Raw genomic sequence first — 23,910 nt, 5'->3', positions numbered from 1 at the left:
AACTTGAAATGATTCAAGTCACTGTATATTTCTTTGAAACTTAGTTTGTTTAGGTTGAGGGCCTGGTTGTCTGGGAAGGGCTGAGGTTTTGCAGGCAGCGGCAGCTATGTGTACTGGGCAGCCTCAAGCTGGCAAGAGCGTCGCCCACTGCTCTAAGCAAAATGCTGCCCCTTGGAAGCAGCCTCTCCAATTTATGGGGCAGGTGGCTGCTGTAAGTCAAGGTCATGTGAGAGCTCTGCCCCTGGCTTTTCTGGGTCTAGACCCTGGGCAACCTCTCCTCTGCTTTCTGGCCCCCTGTCTCTTTCCTGCTTGCAGAATTTGTTGTTGGTCTGTCACTAAGTCGTGTCTGACTCTTTGCAACCCCATGGAAGCAGCACGCCAGGCTTCCCTGTCCTTCACTATCTCCCACAGTATGCTCAAACTCATGTCCATTGAATCAGTGATGTCATCCAACCTCTCAGCCTCTGTCACCCCCTTCTCCTTCTGCCCTCAATCTTTCCAAGCATCAGGGTCTTTTCCATAGAGGCTTCTATTAGGGAACTCTTTTACATCCTTCTCAGGCAGCCTATTCCTTTGCAATTGTTGGGCTACACAACTGCTCATATCCATTCCCATCACATCCTTAGATGTACAGTTTCTTGCAGAAATCCCTCCATGTTTCTGATCCCTCTGCTGTACAGCAAAGTGAGTCGGTTATATGTATACATGTACATTCATGCATGCATACTTGGTTACCTCAGTTGTGTCCAACTCTTTTGAGACCCCATAGATGGTAGCCCACCAGTCTTCTTCCAGGCAAGAATACTGGAGTGGCTTGCCATTACCTCCTCCAGGGGATCTTCTGGACCCAGGAATCGAACCCTGCATCTGCTGTATTGCAGGCAGAGTCTTTATTACTAAACCCCATATATATACACATATGCCCTCTCTTTTAGATTTCCTTCTTATTTAAGTCACCACAAAGCACTGAGTAGACTTCCCTGTGCTGTACAGCAAGTTTTCTTCAGTTATCTATTTTATACACAGTGGTGCATATATGTGAATCCCAATCTCCCAATTCCTCCCACCACCACCCCTTCCCCCTTGGTGTCCATACATTTGTTTCCTGCATCTGTGTCTCTATTCTGCTTTGCAAATAAGATCATCTGTACCAATTTTCTAGATTCCACATAAAAGTGACAGTTGTTTTTTTCTGACTCACTTCAGTCTGTATGACAGCCTCTGGGTCCATCCATGCTCCTTTTGTATTTCTCTGATCATTTCAGGAGCAATTTTCAGGGCAGGCGATGCTTGACCTGCATTTGCCTTCTTGAACTGCGTGTCAGCCTGGGCTCTGTTCACACCCCAGGCAGCCCTTCTCCAGCCGAGGACGGAGAGTAGGGTTAATCATTCCCCCTTGAGCTTGCATTTCTGGCATTTTTGAAGCATGATACCCTGAGAGGAATGTATTTCTTTAAATCACACTCCAGCATATTCCAAACAGGATGAGGAATTTGTACTTTGTCTACAGATTAAATAGCAGAAGAGGTTCTGGCTGCAGGGGGGCTGAGGGGTGACGATTTTATAATGAATAGCAGAGCCTGGGCTGAGCACGAGGCACTCGTGTGATTCATGTTTGGAATGCAAGCACTGGAGAAAGTGGTCAGGCTCTCGGTCTCAGGGACTTCTCAGAACTGTTGTTCAGGTGATTGAGGTTGATGTGGCTAGTCACCGGTGGTGGAACTCTGTGCTTTGGATTTACCCCAAATGTTCTGGTCTTGGGCTTGTCGTTGTTGTTTTTCAGTAGCTAAGTCGTGTCCAACTCTTTGAGACCCCATGGACTGCAGCATGCCAGGCTTCCCTGTCCTTCACTATCTCCTAGAGCTTGCTCAAACTCTTGTCCATTGAGTCAATGATGCCATCTAACCATCTTATCTGCTGTTGCTTCCTTTTCTTCCTGCCTTCAATCTTCCTCAGCATCAGGTCTTTTCCAGTGAGTCAGCTCTTTACATCGGTAGCCAAAATATTGGTGCTTCAGCATCAATCCTTCCAATGAATATTCAAGGTTGATTTCCTTTAGTATTGACAGGTTTGATCTCCTGATGTCCAAGAGATTCTCAAGAGTCATCTCCAGCACCACAGTTCAAAGGCATCAATTCTTCAGCACTCAGCCTTCTTTATGATCCAACTCTCATATCTGTACATGACTACTGGAAAAAACATAGCTTTGACTATATGGACCTTTGTTGGAAAAATGATGTCTCTGCTTTTTAATATGCTGTCTAGGTTTTTCATAGCTTTTTTTTCCAAGGAATCTTAATTTCATGGCTACAGTCACCATCTGCAGTGATTTTGGAGCCCAAGAAAATAAAGTCTGTCACTGTTTCCATTGTTTCCCCATCTATTTGCCATGAAGTGATGGGACCAGATGCCATGATCTTAATTTTTTGAATGTTGAATTTTAAGCCAGCTTTTTCACTTTCCTCATTGCACACAGTGATTATCCCTTTGATGCCCTCCTTTTGCAGAGATGTCACCTACTCCTGCCTAGTTAGTGGCTCATTAGCACCTTCCCCAGATGGTGGGGTTGGGGGAAACAGAAAGACTGACATGAAAACCAGACGGCCTGGCAGGGAGGCTCCTTCTCGGTGTCTGCTCGGAGCCTCTTAGTTACTGCACTCAGTCCTTTTTGCCAGCTCTAGTCAAGGGTTCCCATGAGCCCTTTTTTTATTTCCCTGTTTCGCAGCTACAGGCTAGAGTTATAACCCAAACCCAGTCACTAGTTCCCTCGGTCCAGAAAAGCTAGAGGGCTCAGAGGATCGATGTTACCCCTCAAAACTATCTCTGCTCCTGAAAGCAGTCCACTCCGGGGCTGCCCAGGAGATGGTTCTGCTCAGTGGACATTGTTCCTGTTGTCAGTTACTTCTTCTCAATGTTGATATAGGAAAAAAAGAACCCACAACTTAAAGGTGAGAGTTATGTTTTATCCAAGGACCTTACTGAGGACTATGGCCTGGGAATCAGCCACTCAGATTGCTCTGAGGAACTCCTCCAAAGATGTAAGGGGAGAGTCAGGATATACAGGTGCTCCTGTGCTCAGTCACTAACTTGTGTCTGACTCTTTGTAACCCCATGGGCTATAGCCTGCCAGGCTCCTCTGTCCGTGGGATTCTCCAAGCAAGAATACTGGAGTGGGTAGCCATTTCCTTCTCCAGGGGATCTTTTCAACCCAGGGATAGAACTTGCATCTCCTGCATTGGTAGATGGATTCTTTACCACTGAGCCACCAGGGAAGCCCCAGATATATAGGAGTTTTTGCTAAAAACAAAAGCAAATGCAGCCAGATAGTTGAACACGCAAACATTATCGTTAATCACAAAAAAACAGACATCTCAAAGATGTTAGTCCTTTCTTTGTATGGGAAGATGCAAGAGTCTGGGCTTAATGAAATCATTCCTCTGATCACATCTCTGCTATCTGGGGCCAGTATCCTGTTTTTCTCCATCCTGAATCCCCTCAGGGCACACCATCAGGCGGCTGCAGATGCTAATGGCTTGATGGCAGGCAACATTTGTTGTTTACCTGAAAGGCAACAATTTTCTGTCTACACCAGCCAGCTTTTTCACTGCAGACTGAATGCTGTCTGTGGAGAGCTGGGGTTGTGAATCCCAAGTCTGGCGTCTCTCTTTCCCTGAGTGGCAGAGGTGGGCAGTATTAGAGAGTCATGCTCGCCTTACAAGTTTTTGCTTCTGAAATCAAAATGATTGTTATTCTTGCACTTAAAGTACAAATCATATGAGTTTCCCCAGGCAGTTCTGGGGCAGTTAGAAGGTTTGCTTTTTCAGTATGATGTGGCCTTTGCAAAGCACGTTCAGTATCTGTTGCCAGCGACATCAGAGGATGGGTGGGTCTATGGAAGCACATTTCCTAAAATCTGGCAACTCTGGCTCATCTGCCTCTGTGTGAGAGATGGCGGAACAGCCCCGAAGGCTGGGCTCCTCTGTTCCCTCCTGTTCATGCCTTCCTGGCCCCTGTGGCAGGGCCTCAGCCTCTCACATTGAGGTCCATCCGGACAGGACTGCAGCCCTTTTGCAGACCCCTCACTCCACTATCCCTGGGCTTGGGGCATCCCGCCTCTCCAGCTCCACCTCTCTGGACCTCCAGGGCCCCTCTTCACACCCCTCTTCCAGGAAGCTTCCCTTGATACCCCTTGGCGCTCTCTAACATGAAGCGCTCTCTGCTCCGTGCTGCCCTTGCACTGTCTGTCTGTGCCCTGTCTGCACTGCTCCTCCTTAGTTGAGTTGGTTGAGTAGCTGGATGAGAATGGTGTCTTGTCTGCCCCTAACTGTGAGCCTGCTGAAGCCTGCACTTGGAAGTTTCCATCAAGGGGAGCCGATTTGTAGATTCCTGCTCCCTGTGCACTTCTAGTTGTTCATGAGCTTCCATGCACCTTCTGTAGACAATATTATTTTGACTACTGTGTGGTTTATTTCCATTTTTGGGTAATTGGGCTGCCTTTTGTAGTCCATTCCTGTCCCAAACTCATTGGATGGCTACCGCCCTCCTCTCCTCTCCTTCTGTGAGTTGTGAACACTAGATGTGATGTGGGAGAGCCTGCCCAGCACATGGTCTCGATGGGCAGCATGTAACTCTAGCTGGGTAGAATGGCCTCCCTTGGTTGCTGCCATTAAACCATGTGTCCTTTCTCATAAAACACCTTCCAGAGTCAAGCGCCAGTGTTCCCAGCAGATAAATAGCTCTGAATGGGCTAGTGTGACACTCATAGCCTGCCATTTACTGGAGAAGTGGGTTTGAAGGAGATGTAGCTTTGATCCCTGGGTCAGGAAGATTCCCTATAGGAGGAAATGGCAATCTATTCCAGTATTCTTGCCTGGGAAATCTGGGCTTCTCTGGTGGTTCAAAGGGTAAAGAATCCACCTGCAGTGCAGGAGACGCAAGAGACAGGGTTCTATCCCTGGGTTGGGAAAATCCCCTGGAGAACAAAATGGCAACCGACTCTAGTATTCTTACCTGGAGAATGCTATGGACAGAGGAGCCTGGCAGGCTACAGTCCATGGGGTCGCAAATAGTCAGATATGACTGAGCACCCACACACACAATTGAAAGGAATAGAGGTACCGTCCTATCAGAGAACAAAGCATTCCCTGAGCCATAGGGGATTCCTAGAGGAATAACACAGTGTCCCTGGTGGTCCAGGGTAAGACTTCTCCTTCCAAAGCAGGGGGTGCAGGTTTGATCCCTGTTCTGGGAGCTGAGTTGGACATGACTGAGCACACATACACACGGAAGCTCAGATTCCCCACATGCCTTGCAGTCAAAAAACCAAAACATAAAACAGAAGCTATATTGGAGCAAATTCAATAAAGACTTTAAAAATGATCCACATTAAAAAAAAAAAAAAAGTCCCTGTCCTGAGAAGCTTGAAGGCTGTCATCACTAGTAAATGATTGCATGTGGATTTGAAAGGGTAGAGCAGTGTTGCAGACGAGATAATTATGAATTTATTCTTGATGAGAAAAAAAAAATGTGGAAAAGAAAAGTCTTCTTTCCAGAGCAAGAATGTTAGAGACGAGGGGAAAGGGAAGCACTTTCTGATACATTTCATCTCGTAGCTTCAGCTTCATGTTCATCTCCAAGCGTCTGCAGCATCAGACCCCTGAGTGTGACACGGGCAGTGCTTCTGGGTGGCATTAACCTGGCACAGCTCGGAGTAGAGCAGCAGGAATCCAGTCAGCCACTCCTCCCGGGCCCCAAGAGGCTTCTCTGGAGGGGCGCTTTCTCACTCTCCTTTCCCAAACCTGAATGAGCTTTTGCTCTTTGTGAACCTGTCCCACTGAACTGTGGACTGCATGGCTAGCCCACCCTATTCTCTGAGAGGCTCTTGGAGAACTGCCCTCTGTCCCTAAAGACAAATGGAAACCTAATTTTTAAAGGAATCTCCACACTGTTCTCCACAGTGGCCATTTACATTCTCACCAACAGTGCAGGAGGGTTCCCTTTTCCAGCATTTATTGTTTGTAGACTTTTTGACGATGGCTATTCTAGCTGGAATGAGGTGATACCTCCCTGTAGTTTTGATTTGCATTTCTCTAATAATGGGCGAGTTGAGCATCTTTTAATGTGTTTATTGGCCATCTCTACCATATGACCCAGCAATCCCATTGTTGGGCATATACCCTGAGATCACAATTCTAAAAGACACATGTACCCCAATGTTCACTGCAGCACTGTTTATAATAGCCAGGACATGGAAGCAACTAGATGTCCATTGGCAGATGAATGGATAAGGAAGTTGTAGTGCATATATACAGTGGATTATTACTCAGCCATAAAAAGAAACAAATTTGAGTTGTAGTGAGGTAGATGAACCTAGAGCCTTATAAGAGGCAAAGTAAGTCAGAAAGAAAAAAACAAATATATTAAGGCATGTATATGGAATCTACAAAAATGGTACTGATAAACCTAGTAGAGAAGAGACTTGTGGATACAGTGGGGAAGGTGAGGGCGGGACAAACAGAGAGTAGCATTGACATATATACACTATCATGTGTAAAACAGATAGCTAGTGCGAAGTTTCTAAATAATAGAGGGAGCCCAGCCCAGTGCTCTGTGATGACCTAGAGGGGTGTGGTCAGGGGAGGAGAGGGAGGCTCAGGAGGGAAGTGATATATGGAGATATATATATATATATGTATATAATATGACTGATTAGTGTTGCTGTCAGGCAGAAACCAACACAAAATGGTAAAGCAATTTTCCACCAATTAAAAAAAAGAGAAAGCTGTCCAGGAGCAGAGGAGCCAGAGCGAGGGACTGGAGGGCTAGGTAGCCTCAAATGTAGCCGAGTTTCTCCATCTTCCTAGGGTAGGATCCATCTCTCACCCTGATTTCCTCTGAGGTCACCTGTAAAGAGACCGTATGTATAGAGTCTGTCATCCAAACATGGACACTTTGAGAGTGAAAAGAGACCCCACTAATAACCATGCTGGATCATTAGGCAAAAGCTGGTATGTGCAGTGTGGTCATTCTAACCACACCTGCCCTGAGGGTGCTGCCCCTTCCAGAACTCCATCCAAATACAGATGAAAATCCCTTCCAGGGGTGTCCTTGGGATGACTGATATGGGCTAGCATGATCTACAGGTCTCTAAAATCAGAAGGAAAAACTGAAAAGCAGTAAACACATAATAAGAATTACAAGGGGGAAAAAACTGGCATTTTCCCAGTCTATGCTTCTGATCCTGAAACAGCTACTGGCTGGCTCCGATCCCCTGCAGATGGCTGACCTCCTGTCCCCTCACTGCCCATCTGCTTCTGCTTGGTGGGTGCTATCTTGTTTTCTGCTTGGTGGGTGCTATCTTGTTTGCTGCTGAGGGAACTATGCTGTGAAGAGCACAGACTTTAGATCAGATCCTGACTCCCTACTCCCCTGTGATGAGGCCCATCTTGGCTGGGTTTTTCAGTATCTTTGGGCTTCGGTTTCCCCATGGGGACGATGCAATCCACCCAGGGGCTAGCAAGAAGAGGATATTGTTGTGGGTCTCTGCCCAGGGTGCCAGGAATAAAGGGCTGCATTGTTCACAGAGAATTACAAAACACATGTAGAGAATGGACTTGTGGACTCAAGGCAGGAAGGAGAGGGTGGGATGAATTGAGAGAGTAGCATTAACATAAATACACTGCCAGGTATAAAATAGCTAGCTAGTGGGAAGCTGCACTGTAACACAGGGAGCTCAGCTCGGTGCTCTGTGATGACCTGGAGGAATGGGATGGCGTGGCTCAGGAGGAAGGGAATACATGTATGCATGTAGCTGATTCATGTTGTTTTGTAGTAGAAACTATGGCAACATTGTAAAGAAATTTTATTCCAGGGGGGAAAAAAAATAAAGCCCAGTAAAAGTTAATGGCTGTTTATGATCACCCTGTACCAGCAGTTCTTGGCAATATCAGTGATAAAATATTTCTCCCCTCTGAGGCTGATGGCTCCCAACACCTTTCTCCCCAGTCTAACTTGGTACAGCACTATGACCTAATTCCTCAGGTTGTGATGTAGATCAAACAAATAATGCACAGAAAATGCTTAATAATATTTTATGATAATAACCGGCCCTTAGTAAAATCCTCTGAAAGTTAATCCTTTGTCCTTCCTTTTCTGTCCAAAGTCAGAGATTGTTGTATTGATATGGACTATTTGATTGCATGCTTTAGTTGTGTCCGACTTTTTGCGACTCTATGGACTGTAGCCCTCCAAGCTACTCTGTCCTTGGGATTCTCCAGGCAAGTGACAGAAATTACAATTGAACTAGTGTAAGCATTAAAAGAGGGAACTTTCAGGCACCAATGATTTGAACACTGAGAGGGTACTCTTTCACTGGTTTATGTTTTCATTGCTTTCTTAGAATCAACTTCATTGTCTTAGTTACAATTCTCCATGAAGTTAGTCTCATTACTGCTGAAAAAAACATGTTCAGATTCCTAAAGAAAAAGAGAGGAGTGGTAGAAGTCGTCATATTTTGCCTTTGGAGGATCCTGATTGATGTGGCTGGATCATGTCCTAATCTTCCGGCCAATCACTAAGGCCGGAGGAGTAAGATATGATGATTGGTCCAACTTGTGTCAGGTTGGCCTGCCCTAACCCAATCACTATGGGCATAAGGTGGATGAGGTGCTAGGATTGGCCTAGCTTGTGTCATTTGCTCAGTGCTCAGCCAGTCACCATGGACATAGGGTGGATGAGGTACTATGATTGGTCCAACTTGTGTTAGGTACCCAACACTTAACCCAATCACTGTAGCCTAGGGGATGGGATCTTATAAGATGAGGGCTTCTTGTTTGACTTTCATAATAATGGAGTATAATATGTGTTAGTTGCTCAATCATGTCCAACTCTTTGCAATCCCATAGACAGTAGCCCACCAGGCTTCTCTGTCCATGGAATTCTCCAGGCAAGAATACTGGAGTGGGTCACCATTCCCTTCTGCAGGAGATCTTTCCAACCCAGGGATTGAACCCAGGTCTCTCACACTGCAGGCAGATTCTTAACCGTCTGAGCTACCAGGGAAGCCGATAATGGAATAGCACAAGGTAACCAGCAAGGACCTACTATATAGCACAGGGAACTCGACCCAATATTCTCTGATAACCTGTATGAGGCAAGAGTGTTAAAAAGAATGAATATATGTATATGTGTATGTATAGCTGATGGACTTCCCAGGTGGTGCTAGTGGTAAAGAACACACCTGTCAGGGCAAGAGATGTAAGAGACATGGGTTCGATCCCTGAGACAGGAAGATCCCCTGGAGAAGGAAATGGCAACCCACTCCAGTATTCTTGCCTGGAAAATCCCATGGATAGAGGAGCCTGGCGGGCTATATATAGTTCATGGGGTCACAAAGAATTGGATACAACTGAAGAAACTGAGCATGTATAACTGAATCACTTTGCTGTACACCTGAAACTAACATAACGTTGTAAATCAACTACAATAAAATAAAACTTTTTTTTTAAGAGAATAGTACAAAAGCATTGTGGTGGAGGAAGTTCTGGGTAGGTGGAGAAACAGATGTCCCTAGTAACTCTACTGCCCAGAGACCCCCCTCTTCCAGTTTGAGAGGAAAATACTTTGGCTACAACTTGAGTACTAAAGAAGATTCTTGAGGGTTCCTTGGAAAACAAGGAGATCAAACCAGTCAATCCTAAAGGAAATCAACCTTGACTATTCATTGGAAGGACCTGAAGCTGAAGTAGCAATACTCTGGCCACCTAATGTAAAGAGCTGACTCACTGGAAAAGATCCTGATGCTGGGAAAGATTGAAGGCAGGTGGAGAAGGGGGTGGCAGAGGATGAGACGGTTGGATGGCATCACCGATTCAATGGACATAAGTTTGAGCAAACTCCAGGAGATGGTGAAGGACATGACACGACTGAATGACTGAACAACAATAGCGGCAACTTGAGAATTGGTATATTTGTACCCCTTAGCTGTGTCAACACCTGGCAGAGATAGTGAACTATGAAGAAGATGTATCCACCTCAGTGGCAGAAGGGCGGCTCTCGCCCAGGCTCCAGAGATGCAGTTCATGGTCTGGAGCAGGCCTCATGCACACTGCTTAGATTCCTGGGTTGTGGAGGTGGGGTGGGGGCTGGTGTTTGTTCCTGTGTGCACAGCTGCTCTCGTGGCTGGGCTCAACCTCTTGAGAATGAGGACACATTGTCACTGGAACAGCAACCAAAGTCTCTTCTAGCCCCTGGGCTCCCCTTTTAGGGGCCACACATTTTTGAAACAACATCAAATGTTGTCCATCATGGAGCCATCACTGTGCTTTGGTTGCTAATCATTTTCTCTTGTTTTCCTCCCTTTTAAACCAAGATAAGATGTTTCCAGTTTTCTTAAGGATTCTTTTGATGAAATAATTCCAATTTATACTTGTGTTTCTGTGGTAGCCTGGGGAGCTGTTTTATGAGCACAAAGCCTTCTTTTGTGATCTTATCCAAGACAAACTTAGGATCCTTCTTTGTTTCAAAAAGTTACTACTGACCAAAATAGTACTTAAAAAATCAGCTTACTGAAAACAATTATAGAAGGGCCCTCTGCCCATAGAAAAGGCTACTCTGTTGTTGGAATCGTTATAATCATTGCTCTTCTAATGTAGGAGTCAGCAAATGTTTTTTTGTAAAGGGTCAGATAGGAAATATTTTTGGCTTTGTGAGTGATGTATTTATTCTCTTTCACAATTAATTACTCAATTCTGCCTTCATAGCCTGGAAGCAACCATAGGCAGTAAATAAGTGAATGGCCAGGGCTGTGTTCCAATAAATATTTAAAAACCAGAGACTGAGCCAGCTGTGGGTCATAGGTCAGAGTTTGCCAACTCTTGTTCTAAAGCATCTTTTCTTTTTAACTGTATTTGAAAAGTTGTAGTTAAAATCTGAGATGTGTCATAATTCTTTCCATTCCATGGAGTGGAAACACTGAATATTGGTCAATGTGCTGATCACAGGGCTCACTAGGAGCTGGTATTAAGAGCCTTAAAATTTTTTCATCTGATGCAGTAATTCCATTTTCAGGAACCTGTCCTAAGATGATATGGCTATTTTTTCCTATATAGTTATTTACCACTGCATTATTTGCTGTGGAAAACCTAGAAATGACTTAATGTCCAATAATAAATTCTCTACTCAAAATAATACCACAGAGCCTTTCAAATAACATTGATAATTAAATCCTTATGAGTTTATATTGTAATATAAAGTGGAAAAATATACACCATGAAACCTCATTTAGTTAAAAGAAATGAGCAGACACGCATAGAAAAAAGATTGGCAGAAAATATGCCTAAGTGTTGATATTGGATTGGTCAGAAACGTGCTTCGGGTTTTCCTGTACAATGAGACGGAAAAATCTGAACGAACTTTTTGGTAACTCAATAGTTTAGAGAGGAAGATTATCTGGGCTTTTACTATATGTATGGTTGCTTGATTTTTTTTTAATTTTTTTAAAGATCACTTTAGTTTTAGAGGCTTTCCTGGTGGCTCAGAATATGCCTGCAATGCAGGAGACTCAGGTTCAATCCCTGGATCAGGAAGATACCCTGGAGAAGGAAAAGGCAACCCACTCCAGTATTCTTGCCTGAAGAATTCCATGGACAGAGGAGCCTGGTAGGCTACAGTTCATGGGGTCGCAAAGAATTGGACACAACTGAGTGACTAACACTTTAGTTTTATAATTTAAAAAATTTTATTTTAAGGAAAAATAAGGAGTTCTTCAACCTTTTAGCCTGAGACAGTGTTGTGTGCATTATTCTAGAATCTTCCTTAGAGAAGCCAAGAGGCAGGGGCTGGGCCAACTCTAAGAGAGCCTCTCAGACCTTTGCTCTGTATTTCAACACAGTTATCTTAAAGCTCACAAAGCGGCTGCCTGGAGCCTGCCAGTCACTTATATTCTAATTCTCAAAGGAGGTTATTGAGCTCCTCTGTTTAAGTCTTTGAATCCCCACAGAACTGTCAAAGCAGACAGGTCTGATCCTGTTTCCAGTGAAGGAGACCAAACACAGAGAAAGGAGGTGACCTGCTCCTCTCCCACACTTGCACACACAGGAGCTGTGACTCCTATTGTTGCTGCCCTGTTCACTTTAAAGTAGCAAACCTAGACAGTGTGTTAAAAAGCAAAGACATCACTTTGCTGACAAAGGTTCATATAGTCAGGTCTATAGTCTTTCCAGTAGTCATGCATGGTTGTAATTACTGAGCTGTAAAGAAGGCTGAGTGCCGAAGAATTGATGCTTTTGAACTGTGGACTTTTGGACTCTTGAGAGTCCCTTAGACAGCAAGGAGATCAAACCAGTCAATCTTAAGTGAAATCAACCCTGAACACTCATTGGATGGACTGATGCTAAAGCTGAAACTCCAGTAGTTTAGCCACCTGATGTGAAGAGCTGACTCATAGAAAAAGATCCTGATGCTGGGAAAGATTGAAGACAGAAAGAGAAGAGGGCAACAGAGGACGAGATGGTTGGATGGTATCACCGACTCAATTGACATGAGTTTGAGCAAGCTCCAGGAGATGGTGAGGGACAGGGAAGCCTGGTGTGCTGCAGTCCATGGAGTCGCAAAGAATTGGACATGACTGAGTGACTAAACAACAACTTCAGATTTGGGCTATGTCATCAAATCTCTCCCAGATTTGGGCTATGTCACCAACAGTTCTCCTTCGTACATTGAATTCAGACAAAATACCTGCTTCCACAGCTGCCTGTTGTGTGGAACATTTCTGGGGCTTCTTTGGTAAAGGGGCCATTGTGTAATGTGAGCCCTCTACCCTGGTGACCAGCTCAGAGAAAAGCTTGTGGCTTTTGTCCTAGAAGAAGGAAGCTGATTGGGTGGGAGGCTTTGGGCACCGGAATGACTGTGTTCAAAGAACGATGAAGCCAGAGAGCCAGAGTGAAGGGACTAGTGGATGTGGAACTTGTGGTCCAGAAGGGGATATCTGAATGTAAAGCCTCAGAGGGAGCAGTTGTGGATGCCTGTGAGTTCCACAAAACGGTGGTGGGTGTACTGTGTCTGCCATGGAGTAGGGGGAGCAGGCTCAGAGGTGAGGAGGGCAAGGACAGAGGCAGGGAGGTTGGGTGGATCCTTCACATGGATGCCGAGCCCATCCATGGTGGTAGTAGGTCTTGGGGGCAAAGAGAAAGAGTATGAGTGATGTGCTGATGTCTAAAATGAAAGAAGAAAGTGACCCTGAGGTTGGAAGACCACAGAGACCACGAGGGCTTGTGGGTGGATGAGGCTGACGTGGTGCGTCTGGGAGGAGCCAGGGTTATGTGAGAGGAGTGCTGACTTGGAAGGGCTCTGGATGCCCAGGAAGATGGCAGACCTGCCTCTGAGCCCATAACACATAGGATATGGGTGAACAGGTTTCTTCTGAGAAGTGATGCCACCGAGGAAGGAGAAGGTCAGGCTTTCTGAAAAGAGTTGAGGATGTCAACATTTGTTTATTTCAGAGTGGACATTCCAGAGGGCACCCTGGAGGAGATTAGGGAGGAGAGGACCAGGGGCCTGGGATGGCGGGAATGAGGACCGAGAGGAGAAGTGACCAGAGTGGCCGGGAGTTTAGGCACTGGCTGCAGGAAAGCAGGATGGGATTAATGGTGGGATCAGCCAGTGATGGCATTGACAAGGAGGGAGTCCTCCTGACCCAGTGGATGAGGTTGGGGGTGGGAGGAGATTCTGGAAGGTGTCAGCATTGGCCTGGTTGATGGTGCTTCTTAGAGACCCACTGGGGACCTGCCCTAGAAATCCAGACCCCTGGTTCGAGGCAGACCCGAGGTTTCTGTGGGTCAGGAAAGAAGTAAAAGCAGTGTGTGTGTGTGTGTGTGTGTGTGCTCAGTCATATCTGACTCTTTGTGATCTCATGGACAGTAGCCCACCAGGCTTCTCTGTCCATGGGATTCTCCAGGCAAAAATACTGGAGTGGGTTACCATTTCCTACTCCAGGGGATCTTTCCAAACCAGGGATCGAACCTGTGTCTCTTGTGTCTCCTGCCTTGGCAGCTGGGTTCTTTACCACTTGTGCCACCTGGGAAGAGCAGTATAAATAATAGCTATGTCTCCATATTCTGGGGAACCCTATCATAAGTAAACCCAGTTCCCAGGTGTCCATGGTATAGGGAGTGATTCTCAGTCCATCATGCTGGGACTCACTGCCCAGGGCCAGGGGATGGTCTCATACCTCCATATATCTTCCCTGCTATTAAATCTGTCAAAAATCCAGTTTCCATAAGCCCTTCAGGAACACACCTACTACAGAAAGTAGGCATGCTTTCCATTCCTAAGGAGCCTGGAAAGGGGCTCATTGTGCCAGAGGAAATTGTAGAAGCGCACAGAGAAATAAACTCCGAAGGAGTCATCCCTCAGGGTCACAACAGCAGACCATGGAAGTGTGTTTTCTCATTTCCTCGTGTTCCAGGGCTCATATGCTTTGCAGCTGTGATTTATTTTCAGAGCACACTTTGGAATTTTACAGACTTTCAAGCTGGCCTTCTTCTCAGCTGAAGCCATTTGCCATTTGGTAGATGACAAGGCCAGTGACAATTTCCACTAAAACAGCTGTGAAAAGAAGACATCTGATAGACGGGTGTCAAAGCTGGGATGCAGACAGCGCTGAATCACTGACAGACACCAAGGGTCTCCACTGCATGGGAAGTGGCAGAGTCTCTCCCACCCCTGACCAGCAGACTGAGAGCTGGGCCCCTGATGGGCTTGAATTCTGGGGTACATGTCCTGCTTAAAGATGTGTGGCTCTGTAGTGGGCATGGTGTAATTGCTGGTGTTTAGAGAGCTGAGTGCCCCACACCCTACAGAGCCCTGGTCCACATGGGGTTTGAAGGCTGCAGGGTCCCAGCTGCTGAGCAGAAGGTAATGGGGAAAGAGAGCTGATCCTGCCATTCAAAGCCCCTGCTGCCTCTTCTCTGCTTGGGGCAGTGCGGGCCATTTTGGCTGGGGGTGCCTTCTTCAAGGACCTTTTGATTTCAAGTGATAGAAACCCATTCAGGGACTTCCCTGGAGGTCTAATGGCTGGGAGTTTGACTTCCAGAGGAGCCTGGTAGGCTGCAGTCCATGGGGTCCCGAAGAGTCTGACACGACTGAGCGACTTTACTTTCACTTTTCACTTTCATGCATTGGAGAAGGAAATGGCAACCCACTCCAGTACTATTGCCTGGAGAATCCCAGGGACCGGGGAGCCTGGTGGGCTGCCGTCTATGGGGTTGCACAGAGTCGGACACGACTGAAGAGACTTAGCAGCAGCAGCAGCAGCAACAGAGGTAGGGGGTGGTGTGGGGTGGTATGGGTTCAATCCCTGGTTGGGGAGCTGGGATTCCACATGTTTCATGGCCAAAGGACCAAAAAACTTGGAGCAGAAGGGTTATCATGGTAGATTCAATGAAAGAAAAAAGTGTTAGTTGCTTGGTCGTGTATGACTCTTTGTGACCCCATGGACTGTAGCCCACCAGGCTCCTCTGTTCATGGGATTCTCTAGGCAAGAGTACTGGAGTGGATAGCCATTTCCTCCTCTAGGGGTTCTTCCCGACCCAGGCTTGAACCCTTGTCTCCTGCAGTTCTGCATTGGCAGGTGGATTCTTTACCACTGAACTGTCTTTGAAGCCCCCATACTAGCATGTTACTTGATGCCAATTGTGTTAAACAGTCCTTTCGTGGATGGATAAAAATGACTCAGTCCAACTAGCATATATAGTCCTGCCTCAGAGCCCATGCAGGACCTGACACAGAAAGCAAAATCCACAGAGGCTCAAATCTCTTCTGTGAAATGGGGTACTATCTCTTACATAAAATCATATAGCATTTGTACATATCCTTGGCTGTGCCTCACATCACATGGGGTCTTAGCTCCCCAATCAGAGATCAAACCTTTGTGCCATGCAGTGGAAGCTTAGAGTCTTACCCACTGGACCGCCAGAGAAGTCCCCCTCCTATACACTTTAATTCATTTCTTGATTACTTGTAACGGCTATATGTAATATCAGTATAAATGTACGTGCGTGTGTACTGGGTCACTTCAGCCATGTCCAACTCCTTGGGAGGAAGTAAGAAAGAAAGGGAGGGAGGAAAGAAGGGAAGAAGGAAGAAACAGATATGAAGCTCTGCATGAAGAACCTAGAAAAGATTTCCCAGAAGCTGTGCTGTATGAGGTAGTCCTGAAGGATGAGTTCACCAGGACGACAGCTTGTGTGGAACAGGGAGAGAATTTCTGGCAGGAGGGACCACACCTGCAAATGTGAGAGGGCACAGGGCACTTGCAGAAACACCTGCCTGCTGAGGGCTCTGATGAGGCTATGGTCCACAGAGCTGCTCCCTGTACCGCGTGGAAGTCTAACCACATCTGGTTACTGAGCACCCAAAACGGGGCTAGTCGGAATTGAAATGTGCTGCTCTTGTAAAATGCACACCAGTTTCAAAGATATAGTATGAGAAAAAGCGACATAGCCTATTAATAATTTTTGCATGAATTACATGTTGAAAGGATAATATTTGGGGTATATTTTTAGAAGTAATTTTACCTGTTTCTTTTAACTTTTTAAAAACTGCTTCTGCTAGAACATTTAAAATTACATAGGTGGCTCTTAGTATGTTTCTCTTGGACAGGATACTTGGAAGTGTAGGGGAAATGAGGTTGAGTGGCAGACAGGGACCAAAGACTCTCTAAGGTCCTGTGAGCTCCTGTAAGCAATGCAGTTTTAAAATTTTTTCTTTTGTATTGGAGTACAGTTGTTTACAATGCTGTATTAGTTTCAGATGTACAGCAACGTGATTTAGTTCCATATGTATCTGGGCTTCTCTGGTGGTTCAACAGTAAAGAATCACCTGTCAATGTAAGAGACATAGCAAATACAGGTTCTATTCCTGGGTCGGGAAGACCCTGTAGAGTAGGAAATGGCTACCCACTCCAGTATTCTTGCCTGGAAAATTCCATGGACAGAAGAGCCTGGCGGGCTACAGTCCATGGAGTTGCAGAGTCGGTTATGAGTGAGCAACCAAACAACAAATACATATATCTATTCTTTTTCAGATTCTTTTCTCATATACGTTATTACAGAGTATTGAGTAGAGCTCCCTGTGCTTTACAGTAGGGATACATGAAGAGGTCTGGATATACACACTACTACATGGAGCTTCTCTGATGGCTCAGATGGTAAAGAATTGCCTGCAATGCAAGAGACCCGGGTTCGATCCCTGGATTGGGAAGATCCTCTGGAGAAGGGAGTGACAGCTCACCCCAGTATTCTTGCCTGGAGAATCCCATGGACAGAGGAGCCTTGTGGGCTATAGTTCATGGGGTCTCAAAGAGTTGGACATGACTGAGTGGCTAATACACACACACACCATATAAAATAAATAATCAACAGGGACTTAGATCTAACAATGCAGTTTTAAGCCAAGAGGTGCACAGTCAGATATGTATTGTCTAGACAGCCATCAGCCATGTGAAAGGTGGATCAAGGAGAAAGGATGCTGAGGGCTGGAAGTGAGTCTCCCTTGAGGAATAAATGATGAGCCAGACAAGATGGCGAGGCTGAGTGTGCAGGAGGTGACGGAGAGGAAGGTGAAATGACATTTAGAATTCTGACTTCGATTGTTGTTGGCTGGAGATGCTTTAGCTGGTGTCTGGGTGGGGTTGATGCTGCCTTTGAGGTGTGCAGTCATCCACTGGTGGTTTAGATCTTGGTGCTTCAGGTGTAGATGTAGGTTCAATAGGGTAGAGGGGATCCTCAAAACCTTGGAGTGGCTAAAATCACACAGGACAGTGGTCTCCAAACTTTTTGGCAACAGGGACCAATTTCATGGAAGACAGTTTTTCCGTAGACCGGGGGTGGAAGGATGGTTTTGGGATGATTTAAATACATTACATTTCTTGTGCACTTTATTTCTGATCTGATGCTGCAGCTGATCTGACTGGAGGGACCAGTCCATGGCCCAGAGGTTGGGGACTCCTGACATAAGGGATAGATACATAGAACAAGCCATAGAACCATGGCTGAGGTTGGAGCCTCTGGGAGAGGGAGGAGCCTCTGGGGGAGGCGAGTGGAGAGTGCTTGTCAGAAGCTAAGGGGAGGGAGGATTTTCAAGAATCATTGTGCCTCAGCAAAAGCAGTCAGATAAGTCAAAGGGAAAGCATGTTTTGGATTTAGCAATAAGAATGTCGTTAGTGAGCTTGGTGAATGCCGTTTCCATGAAGCCGTGGAAGACAAAGCCGACCTGGGGGGACTTGTGATGGAATTGGACAAAGCAGAGACGGCCGGTGTGGACCACTCTTTGAGAAACAAAGCGTTAGGACTGTGTGGATTTCATTGCTTTAAGAATGTTGGGAATTCCAAGAAACAGTTTGCATGGCCCCATGTGTTTTCACTTGGAGAACTCTCCCCTCACCTGCACCCCACAATCAAAGACAGAAGTTCATGCAAATGTCTTTTCTCTCTCTCTGTCTCTGTCTCAGGCCGGATCTTGGACCTGAAGACCGGGACAGTCAAGAAAGAAGGGCAGCAGTCATCCATGAGAATGTGCATGGGTTCCCGGAGGTCCTTCATCTGCAGGATGAGGTCTGTTTGGGGAAGCAGTTGGCTGGGGCTCTGGTGGGGCTACTCCCTTCCCCCCTGCTGCTGAGCATCCTGAGGGGCTCTCAGATCACACCTTCACCCTGGTGACGTCACCTCCTGACTACAGCCCTGTGTTACCTCCTTCTTGGTCTGTCTCACCTGTAAAGGGAGAAGAGGAGTCGGCAGTTGGACATAGAATTCTGGAATTCATGGGAGAGCTTGGGGCTGAAGATACAGAGTTGAGGGTTGACATCAGAGAGATTGGAGAAGACCCTGATCCTGGGAAAGACTGAGGGCAGGAGGAGAAGGGGGCAACAAAGGATGAGATAGTTGGATGGCATCACCGACCCCTTGGACGTGAGTTTGAGCAAACTCCGAGAGATGGTGAAGGACAGGGAAGCCTGGTGTGCTGCAGTCCATGGGGTTACAAAGAATCGGACACAACTGAGCAACCTAACAACTGCACAGACCGTCTTCCCTCTGTTCAGCCGGCAGGGACAAGCTGAGTGGCTCAGACTCACATGCATTAGTGTCCACCCAGGGACAAAATGCATCAGTTAATGCAGTCCAGCACAGGAAGGGCTTTCCTCAGTGCTTTGGCCAGTAAAGTAAATGCCCATCCTAGCTAGATGGACATTCAGTGTAGCACAGCAAGGTGAATTCTTCATTGTGCCATCTAAGAAGTTGCCTTGTGCATAATTTATTGGAAGCATCAAGTATTCCATTCCTAAGTAGCCTCCAATGCCCCTATTTATTTAATTAATTTATTTGTCTGTGCTGGGTCTTAGTTATAGCAGGATATTTGATCTTCATTGTAGCATGCGGAATCTTTAGTTGCAGCATGCAAACTATTAATTGAGGCATGTGGGATTTAGTTCCCTGACTAGGGATTGACCCCAGGCCCCCTGCATTGGGAGCACAGAGTCTTAGCCACTGGACCACCAGGGAAGTCTAATACCATTACTGTGCTGTGCTTAGTTCCTTAGTCGTCTCCAACTCTTTACGACCCCATGGACTAGAGCCTGAATTTTCCAGGCAGGAATACTGGAGTGGGTTGCCATTTCCTCCTCCATGAGATCTTCCCGACCCAGGGATCGAACCCAGGTCTCCTGTGTTGGCAGGCAGATTCTTTACCACTGTGCCACCTGGGAAGCCCTCCAATACCATTATCACTGACCTATCGACCAGAACCAGGTGGTCCCCTCCCTGCCCTGGTAACCTCTGGGTTGCTTTTCCCAGTGCCACACCCACACTACCTGGATTTACCTATGAAGCAAGAGTACTGCCATCTGCTGAGAGCCTGGCCTTCCCCTCCAAATAAAGCAGCTTAATTTCAGGAAGACACTGGGCACAGCCTGCCAGAGGGCAGAGGGCTGTGCCAGCATCCCTAGGCGGCTACCTCTTGGATGGATCCTGCTGTGAAAACATGCCCATTCTGGCAGCTGCCCCAGGCCTCAGAGTATAATTAGACTCTTGTTTTTGCTGCACTGAACACCAAGGCATTGAGGACATCATCTACTGTGAAGTTGGGAAATGGAAGTGCGAACTGAGAACACAGGTCAGAGGTTGGCCACAATGCAGGCTGTGGATGCTTGGAGCCTGGGATGCAGAGACAGTTATGGAGAAGGGAGGCAGAAAAGATGCTGCTTGAAAGGGCAAAGGGACACCTCACACCGCCTCCCTCTCAGAGAAGGACCCATAAAAAGATCTGATTCCAGACTCATCCTCCTCCTGTCTCCAGTTTGTCCATTGCCATCCGCAGGCTCACAGTGGTCTGCTCATTCCTAGTGCCAGAACACTGCAGGAGAGGAGGGACTTTCTACACTGTGAGTCTGAAGCTTGAGAAAATGATTCTGTTTGTCAACTGGCAACATCTGTTTTGAGTTGATGCCTCTGCTCGGGCCTGAAGAGACGCTGTAGCTGTCATCACCACCCTTCCCTTGTTCCCTGAAAGCCCCCACATTACACTGAAATGATCTGCAGGGTGGAGCATGGCCAGGATCCTCCGAGTGTCTGTCCATAGGTCTCTGGCTTCTGGGCTGGACCGGAGACTGTCTACCTGTGCACTGAAGAATGGGTCCCCTCCGTTGCCTTCGGTGATGATAGGAATTCATAGACATACAGCCCTGCTTCTGCACTTTGGAAAGAAATTAGCTATACGGCTCACCTGAGTAAGTGCGGTCACATTAGATAAGGTCCATATACTTGCCTTGAGAGTTGCTTGGATTGCCAGGAGGTCAAACCAGTGAGTCCTAACAGAAATCAACCCTGAATATTCGTTGGAAAGACTGATGCTAAAGCTGAAGCTTTAGTACTTTGGCCACCTGATGCAGAGAGACAACTCATTGGGAAAGACCCTGGTGCTGGGAAAGACTGAGGGCAGGAGGAGAAGGGGGCGGCAGAGGATGAGGTGGTTGGATGACATCACTGACTCAATGGACGTGAGTTTGATCAAACTTCAGGAGATAGTGAAGGACAAGGAGGCCTGGTGTGCTGCAGTCCAAAGGGGGTCACAAAGAGTCAGACATGACTGAGTGATTGAACAACAACAAATATACTTGCCTGCAGCACTGTGGGCTTTATATGCTTGGCTGGCTCTTCACTCGTTCTAATGTGTTTCTCACATCTTAGGTGTGGAAATGCTCCTTTGGACCATCTTCCTCTAAACAGACTAACCACCATGAGGAAGAGGTTCAGGTCAGTAGGCCTTTCAGTTTTTATCTTTATTTTTAAAAATATTTATTTATTCAGCTGTGCTGGATCTTAGATGTGGCACATGGGATCTTTAGTTGCAGCATGTGGGATCTAGTTTCCTGACCAAGGATCGAATCTGGGCCCCCTGAATTGGGAGCACAGAGTACTAGTCACTGGACCACCAGGAAAGTCCCAGTAGGCATGATGGATGTTGGGGGGCTATGTCAGTGGATAGCTTCAATGCACTAAGCTGAGGAATAGCTGAACTTAAAGACAGGCTTAGCCATAGAAAGCACCAAGAGACTCACACATCAGAGTTACTGTGGCTCAGCTGAGAAAGGTTTTGGGTGGATTTATTTTGGATATGCATACTATGAGGGAGGAGGGAAAGGGGGATGGTGGAAGTGAAGATTGAGAAACACAAGGTCAACAGGTGAACCCAGAAGCTTAGGTACTAAAGGAGTCATGGGCATCCTTGCCTCACCCCCAGGTGCTGAAAGCCAGCTCATGATGTTCTTTCTCTAGGAATGGCCTTGGCCCTGTGAAGGAAGGAGAAGCCCAGTATGCTGTGGTCCACTGCACAGGCTACATCAAGGCTTGGCCGCCAGCAGGTAAGGAGAACCTGCATCTTCATTCCTAGGGTACTGAATGCTGGTTCATGTCGCCATGTATCCTGTTAGACATGCATTCTTATAGAAAGAGACTGGAAAATACTCTTATTTTCCTTTGCAGTTAGAATGTGATGGTCTTTGTAATGGAAAAAAGTCTTGCTACTTGAAACAAAGGTTTGTAAAAGAGCAGTCCTGCAAAGGTGATTGGCGCTTCACAAATCCTTTCTGTGATCTGTCACTGAGAGCACTCTGGAAAGTCAGAGAGACATTTGAAATGATAATTGTTTTCAAGTCACTAGAGAAATGCAAATCAAAACACAATGATGAAATACCTCTCACACTCACTAGTATGGTTAAAACAGACAATAATGCCTGTTGGTAAGGGTTTGGAGCAACTGGAACCCTCATCCTTTGCTGGTGGGGGTGTAAAATGAAGCAGCTGCTTTGGAAAACAGTCTGGAGGCTCCTCAAAATGTTGAGCCTGGAGTTGCCGTATGACTCAGCAGTTTCACTCCAAGGTATATACTCAAGAGAACTGAAAGCATATGTTCACAAAGAAAATTGTACCTGAATGTTCATAGCAGCATTATTCATGGTGGCCAAAATGTGGAATCAAATTACATGTGTACATTTATGGATAAATAAAAAGTGGTATACCCATATGATAGCTTCAATGCACTAAGCTAAGCTAATAATAATTCAGCAATAAAAAGCAGTGAAGGAGAAGGAAAGGGTGGGACACATTGAGAGAGTAGCATTGATATATACATTAATACAATACCATGTGTAAAATAACTGCTAGTGGAAAGCTGCTATATAGCACAAAGAGCTCTCCATTCAATATTCTGTGATGACCTAGAAGGGTGTGATGGCGGGAGTGGGAGGGAGGCTCATGAGGGAGGGGTTGTATGTATACTTATAGCTGATTCACATTGTTTACAGAAGAAACTTACATAACACTGTAAAGAATTATCCTGCAATTAAAATTGACTGGCAGATGCCAGGGCTGGAGAGGGGGAAAAAAAAGCAATAAAGTACAGATTCATGTTATAATATGGGTGAACCTTGAAAACATCATGCTAAGTAAAAGAAAGTTAGACACAAAAGGCCACATTACAGTTCCATGTATGTGAAACATCCAGACTAGGCAAATCCATTGAAACAAAAAGTAGATTTGTGGTTTCCAGGTTCTGGGGGGAGAGGAAAATTGGGAGTGATGGCTAATGGTTGGTGGTGGTGTTGTTGTTCAGTTGCTAAGTCATGTCCTACTCTGTAACCCCATGAATTGCAGTATGCCAGGCCCCTCTGTCCTCCACTATCTCCCGGAGTTTGCTCAAATTCATGTCCATTGAGTCAGTGATGCCATCCAGTCATCTCATCCTCTGCCGCCCCCTTCTCTTTTTGCCTTCACTCTTTCTCAGCACAGGGTCTTTTCCAGTGAGTAGGCTCTTCTCGTCAGGTGGCCAAAGAATTGGAGCTTCAGCTTCAGCATCAGTTCTTCCAATGAATATTCAGGGTTGTGTTTCCTTCTGAGGTGACAAAAATGTTCTAAATTTAGATAGTAGTAATAGCTGTGCAACTGTGCAAATCTACCAAAAACCACTGAATTGTATTCTTTAAGATGGCAAATTTTATAGTATATGAATATTTTATTTTACCTTAATTATATTCCTTCTCTGATGCTCTTCCTTCCTTTGTGGAGATCTGAGTTTCTGATCTGTATCATTTCCTTCTTCATGAAGACCTTGTTTTTAACATTCCTTACAGGACAACTCTGCTGGTGATAAATTCTCACCATTTTTGTTTTTCATAGAAAGTTATTATTTCTCCTTCACACTTGGAGGACAATTTCACTGGATGTAGAATTTTAGGTTGGTGGTTATTTTCTTTCCACACTTTAAGTATTGACTTCACTTTCTTGTTTGCATGGTTTCTGATGAGAAGTCTGCATGATTCTTATCCTCATTTTTCTATATGTAGTGTGGGACTTTTTTTCT

General features: G+C 45.9%; 1 protein-coding gene across 9 annotated transcripts in view; it reads left to right on the top strand.

Annotated features, from left to right (window-relative positions):
• ARNT2 (aryl hydrocarbon receptor nuclear translocator 2) overlaps window positions 1-23,910 on the top strand; it is a 204,584-nt gene that overhangs the window by 94,227 nt on the left and 86,447 nt on the right. For all 9 annotated transcript variants that reach the window (XM_086364221.1, XM_086364222.1, XM_086364225.1 and 6 more), the window contains exons 6-8: window positions 18,509-18,611; window positions 21,240-21,305; window positions 21,828-21,913. In XM_086364221.1, the coding sequence (XP_086220347.1) occupies window positions 18,509-18,611; window positions 21,240-21,305; window positions 21,828-21,913 (255 nt within the window). The remainder of the gene's footprint in view (window positions 1-18,508; window positions 18,612-21,239; window positions 21,306-21,827; window positions 21,914-23,910) is intronic.

The sequence above is a fragment of the Bos grunniens genome, chromosome 21 (assembly GCF_055505025.1).
Source record: "Bos grunniens cultivar Pamir isolate PY7600 chromosome 21, Bosgru_T2T1.0, whole genome shotgun sequence".
Lineage (NCBI taxonomy): Eukaryota > Metazoa > Chordata > Mammalia > Artiodactyla > Bovidae > Bos > Bos grunniens.
Note: the sequence above shows the minus strand (reverse complement) of the source record. Positions and strands in the feature narration are given on the sequence as shown.